The following is a 6000-nucleotide window of genomic DNA, read 5'->3' as shown; positions in this document are numbered from 1 at the left end:
GGCACCTGGACCGCGGCGGGGGCGGGGCGGGGGGCGGGGCGGGCCGGCACCTGGAACATGGGGTAGGTGAGGAAGGTCTCCAGCGTCCTCTCCTCGCAGTCGGGCTTGGCCTCGTAGTGCTTCAGCAGCTTGTCGAAGTCGCGGTTCTGCTTGCAGTGCGCCAGGATCTGCAGGCTGTACTGGTGGTTCCGCACGAACTCCTGGTAGATGTTCAGCATGGGCAGCAGGATGTCGAACAGGTCGGCTGCGAGGAAGGCGGGCTCAGCGGGAGGCGGGGGTCCGCCTCGGGGTGCCGCCCGCACCACTGCCCCATCCGGGGCCAGACGGGGAGGCGCCGGGGCCACCTCCGAACGGCAGACTTGTGGGGACGGCCCACGGCACCGGAGGGCCGACAGAGGGGCTGCAGCGGGGGCCCCGCCCCTCAGGACACCCCAAACCCTGATGGCTCCTGGCTGGGTCCTCCCCGCCTGGAAGCGCTCTCCGTGGAGGGGCCTGGCCTCGCACAAGTCACGCCTGACCCCACCGTGGCCGGGGTGGGGGTGTGAGGGAGGGGCCCCGCCTCAGTCTGCGACATCTGAGTCTCCCCAGCTCCGGGGCTTCCGTGGGGTCCCGAAGCCTCTGCTGTAACTGCGCCCCGCCCCCCTGCCCTGGCCCCCTGCCCTGGCTCTCACACGTGTCCCGTGAGGGCTCCCAGGAGGCCTCCCTCCCAGCCTGGCCCGCCTGTGACACAGTGATGCCCGAGGTCACACGGGGAGTCTGTGGTAGGCGCGGAAGCAGGTCTCCTGACTGCATTTTCCACGGCTTCCTGCCACCCCACACACCCGCCTGAGCCTCTCCCTTCCCCGTCTGTCCCTCCGTTCCCATTTCCAGCCCCGCTTCGGTGAGGTGAGGTGGGTCCCCGCTGGCCTCCTGCCCTCCCAGCCCCCCACACCTCAACACCTGCCGGGTGGGGTGGACCCCCCGAATCTGCTGCTTAACCCCAATACAGAAGGAAAACACGCGTCCTGGTCACAGACTCCGGACAGGGGCCGCCGGACGGGACACTCCTCTGCCCAGAGGACAGCGTCCTCGGCCGGGAAGGGCAGGAGGGGCGGGCCCGTCTGTCCAGGCCACTCTGATTTTGACCTTGGGGAGAGTGGGGGTGTCTGACTTGAGAGCACAAGAGAAAGTGCCCGCTGGGTCAGAGGCCTCCACCGCCTGAGGGCAGGCACGCTCTGCGGCAGCGACTCCCCTTTGGAAAGTGATAATGAGGAGAAACTGTCACCAGCAGACCCGGTTCCTTCTGAGCAGTGACGGGCACTGGAGCATTACACAGCCAGCAAGAAGGATGCTTCCAGAATAAGAAAATACTGATGCCGTGAAGTTAGGCAGAAAAATAAAATAAAATAAACAGCAGCCATCGCAAGCTTCAGAATCTAAATCCAGTATGTTTGCAATTATGTAAAATGGGAAAAAAACCCCAAGATTTCTGCATAGAAAAAAATTGGAAGAAAACACACTGAAATGTTTATAGCACTCATCTTTGGAAGAAGAATGATAATTGATATTTTTAAACCTTTTCTACTTTTCTAGATTCTCAAATTTTCTCAAATGGGTACACAGATATTATTTTTAAAAGGAAAAGTACATAAGCGACTAAAAATACATCGCTTCCTCCTAGAAATACAGTTTTGCCAACATGTATGTCCTCGTCTCCCTCGGGGGGTTCGGTGGGTTTCTGGGGGGGCCGCTGGGGGACAGAAGCACCGCCAGCCTGGCCGGTGGCCCCGGCAGGGCCCGGAGGGGTGGCGGCAGGCCGGGGGCCCTGCCGGGGCCGGCTACTCACCCAGCACCAGGGTTGGCCAGCTGGAGATGCGGGCCTTCAGGCCCTGGTAGAAGATCTGGTGCAGGAACATGATGGTCTCGCTGCAAGGAGAGACAGCACAGGGTGAGCCCGCCCGGGGGAGTTCCTGCCCCTCCGGGGCACCCCCGCCCCAAGCCAGCCCCCCTGAGGTGCCTGTGGGGCTCCAGAAGCAAGCTCCCGGCCCCCTGGGATCTCGGTGTAAACCCCGTCAGCACGGACCGCGTCACTTGTAGGGCCCTGTGCGGACGGACACCAGAACACTTGTTAAAAAGCAACTGAGAATTTCGGCCACAAGCGGGGGCTGCGCCCCAGGAGCCTGAGTGAGAGGGCCTGCACTGGCTTCTGGCCTCTCTGTGCGCCCAGGTCCTCACCGGCTGGGCATGTCCCTGGAGGACCCTGGAGGAGCCCAGGGCTCTGCACAATATGGAGTAATGGGCACTGAGGACGTGCAAAAAGGGCTGTGGCTTCAGACCTGCAGGAAGCAGGGCCGCACTCTGCCTACACCCCTCCCCGGCTGTGTGACCTCGAGCAAGATGCTTAACGTCTCTGATCCTCAAGTCTTTTACACAAAACATGGAAGTGTGATGGTCTAAACCCTGCAAGCAACAGGACTATTTCAGTGCAGGAGGCGCCCGGTTCACACTCTCTCCTCTAGGAGGCACCCAGTTCACACTCGCTCCACTAGGAGGCGCCCGGTCCGCGCTTGCCCCTCTAGGAGGCAGTCAGTCCGCACTGGCTCTCTGCCTCCCTTTGGGGAAAAGTTAGGGAAGCAAAAGATTCAGTGTCCCCAAGCACCAGCTCTGTCACCCCGACATGCCCGGGGGGCTGAGTGCTGCACTGGCAGCTTGGCGCTCCCCAGGCAGCCACACTGGCCTCGGCTTCCCTAGCGCACCCCTCCCCGCCCACGGCTCTGCAGGCAGCTGGCCCCAGAACACAGCCCAGTCTGTCCTCACAGCTTGTCTCCTCCGGGACAGATCCTGCTTCCTCCTGCAGCCCCTCCCCCGGACTGTTCCGCCCCTCCCCCACTGCCCCCTGGAGATGAGGGGGGTCTCCCAAGGGTGTCTGGGACTCGTCCTGAACCAGATGGGGAGTCCAGTAGGATGCACCCTATTCTTGGACAGGAAAACGGAGGCCCAGAGTGGAAGAGCTGGAGCACATGAGCCTCTGAGCCCAGCTTCCCCTGTCCCCGGAATGTTCTCTGTGCCTGTGCTCTCTGCGCACAGCCGCCCCCTTGTTCTGCTGTCCCAGGCGCCTGGTGTTTCTCCCCTGGGGGGGCTGGTGCAGGTGCTGTCACCTCCCCCAGCACCGAGTGCCCTGGGCTCTCACTCCAGGGAGGAAGGTGCTGAGGGGTGCGGGATACGGGGGGGAGCTGAGTGTGGGGTTCTCCTCATGGGCTCCAATAGGCAGGGGGCTCTGTGACCCCAGGTGGGAGAAGGAGGGCTGGGAGGGAAGAGCAGAGACAGTGGGGGCAGCCGGTGGCGGGGGTGGGGGGAGTTGGGGACAGAGACAGACAGACACCACCTCCAGGGTGAAGAGCAAAGCCTATAACCCCATCATACCCACCAGACATACAGGAAGGAAGACATGGCGCTGGCAGAACGGTAACAAAACTCCAGGGAGAGCAAACCTGAGTTCTCAGTCTGAGCGAGTCCTAACCTTATGGAGACTTGACTGTCGTCTCTCTAAAGTCCCATGAGAATGGTCCGCCACGTGTGGGGATCCCTGACCAGGGACACCCCCAGGTGTGTGGACACATGGATTTCTGACCAGGGAAAGCACCGATTTTCTAACGGGGCTGTGCATTTGGCCTGAAACCCCAGCAAACAGTGATGTGCAAAATGTCTCCACACCCCTAAGTGGGGCAGCCTCTGCCCTGGGCCTGCGACACCCCTACCGACCTCTGCGCTGTGGTCGGAGGCAGGGAGCGCCAGGGGCCGAGTCCTGGGCGCTGCGCCCACAGCCAGCAGGCCGAGCTCACGTGCAAGGAAGCGGACAGGCAGGCGACCAGACCCTAGCAGCACAGCCCCGCTCTGGGCAGCGGAGGGTGGGAGGAGGGCAGGGTCCGTGGGCGGGACCCTTGCCTGTGACTCAGCAGCACCTTGTGGGGCAAGGACGGGCCTTAACAGGAAACAGCTGGCTCTAAACTGCTGCCCGCAGGGACTCGCCCTGCGCAGGGACTCGCCGAGTCTCCTTGAGCACAGCCTGCAACGGCCCCAGGCCCAGCCTCAGGGAGCGTCTCTGACGCCTGGAAAGTGTGCAGGCCAGGTGCTTAGGGAGCCAGGCACAGGGTCCACGAAGCCGAAGTACCACCGCACGTGGTGAGCACCCCCCGAAATGTTCACTCCTGCAAGGTGCTGGAGAGGATGCCGTGAGGTTAGCGGGAACATAATTCAGGCCGGTGTTTGTGGTACAAAAGTGCAAGGGTGAGGGCAGGAGAGGGTGTGCTGCGAGGCATCCACGCTCCCGCCATCCCTCCTCCCGCCGCAGGCACTTCCCGGCTCTTCACCCTTAGCCTGGCCGGGGGAAGGGGGTGCACAGCCTGTGCCTGCTGGAGATCAGGGCCGGCGGGCAGGGGTCGCCTGCGCGGGGTCTGCAGCCACGGATCTGCCCATCAGATCTGCCCACCGGTTTCTCTTACTGAAAAATAGTGCGGAAACAGAGACTACGCTGACTGACTCAGGATTGAACCAGTCCTGCATTCTTGGGGTAATGACAGTATCATCCTTTTTATGTAATTCTGGATTCAATCTGGAACGTTCTGTATCTATGAGATCTGGTAGGAGAGGTGCTTTGTCTGTTCTGGGTGCTACAGTGATCCTGGCCACGCAGGAGGAGGGTAGACATGCCCCCTCCCATTCCACGTGGATTCCATTCTCCACAGGGGCGTCACCGGGGCGCGGACTGTGACCTCAGCATCCAGCTCCCACTGAGTGACTTGACGCTCGGGGCTCTGTGCTGGGCGCCCCACGGGAACCTCTCCCTGGTGGGTGCCCTGCGGGAACCTCTGGCTGCCAGGTGCTGAGTGAATATCTGGGGGCACACGGTGACCCGCCCCCCAATTCCTGTACACACTGCCCTCCTGTTTTGTGTTTTACTGCCTAGCAGTTTTATCCAGTTTACCCAACTTCACTACCCGTCAAAAAGCTCCTCTATTTAAACCACTTCTTGAGAGACTCCTTGGAGGAAGGGGTGGAGGGCAGAAGAGCAGCCGGTGGCTCGGCCTCCCGGGCACCGCGGAGCCCACCCCTGCCGGAGACCCTGCAGGGTGCAGGGAGAGGTGCGGCCGGCGCAGAGCCCGCCTCCGGAGGCTGACGTAAAACTCACTCGGGGCTGGGGTCCCTCAGGGCCGGCTCTGCGGACGTTTGGGGAGAACGATCCTCCTCCGTTGAGGGCCGTGGGTGCCGTGGGGGAGGGGTCCAGCGCCCGCTCCGCCCACTCGATGCCCCGCCCCCCGCCTGTCAGTCAGAAGCGTCTCCAGACACGACGCCCCCGCGGGGCGCCCCCGCTCCACGCGCTCGGCGCCCACACTCTCTGGGGGTGGCTTCGGCCCCGTGAGGCCAAGCGGCCGCGGGTTGAGGTCGAGGCGCCGCCGGAGGAGCCTCACCTGTTCAGGAAGATGCTGCTGACGTCATCGTGCGTGATGGGGGGCTTCTTGGAGCTGGCGGCCATGCGCAGCGGCCGCAGGAAGTTGTTGACCAGGATGTGCAGCTGCTGCACGTACTCGGCCTCGGCCTCCAGCATGCTGAACACCACCTGGTTCCGCTTCCGCATGCTGTCGGCGTGCGGCGAGCGGATGTAGTCCTGGATGATGGTCTTCCACTTGCGCCTGCACAGCCAGCCGCGCAGGAAGCTCTGCACCTGGGGGGGGGTGCTCCGTCAGGGGGCCTCCCGGGGGGGTCGTCGGGGGGGGCTCCGCCTAGGGGATCTCTGTCGGGGTGGCTGCCAGAGGGGGTTCAGCCATGAGGGCCCCAGAGCAGGGAGCAGCAGGGGTGGGGGGTGGGGGATGGAGTTTCCATCAGGGGGGCTCTGTCGGGGGCGGGGCTTGGTCTGGAGGGCCCCAGGGCAGGGGACTCTGTGGGGGGGGCAGGGTCGGGGGCATCCTCTCAATGCCCCCACCACGGGAGGGTGTGCAGGGAGGAAGGCTGGGACCAGGGCCC

General features: G+C 63.3%; 1 protein-coding gene across 1 annotated transcript in view; it reads right to left on the bottom strand.

Annotated features, from left to right (window-relative positions):
• Positions 1-6000, bottom strand: part of RASGRF1 (Ras protein specific guanine nucleotide releasing factor 1) — a 77607-nt gene that overhangs the window by 35538 nt on the left and 36069 nt on the right. The window contains exons 5-7 of the mRNA XM_029952322.1: positions 5448-5701; positions 1826-1905; positions 51-244 (exon numbers count right to left, since the gene is read on the bottom strand). Of these exons, the coding sequence (XP_029808182.1) occupies positions 51-244; positions 1826-1905; positions 5448-5701 (528 nt within the window). The remainder of the gene's footprint in view (positions 1-50; positions 245-1825; positions 1906-5447; positions 5702-6000) is intronic.

Source organism: Suricata suricatta, chromosome 9, assembly GCF_006229205.1.
Source record: "Suricata suricatta isolate VVHF042 chromosome 9, meerkat_22Aug2017_6uvM2_HiC, whole genome shotgun sequence".
NCBI lineage: Eukaryota > Metazoa > Chordata > Mammalia > Carnivora > Herpestidae > Suricata > Suricata suricatta.
Note: the sequence above shows the minus strand (reverse complement) of the source record. Positions and strands in the feature narration are given on the sequence as shown.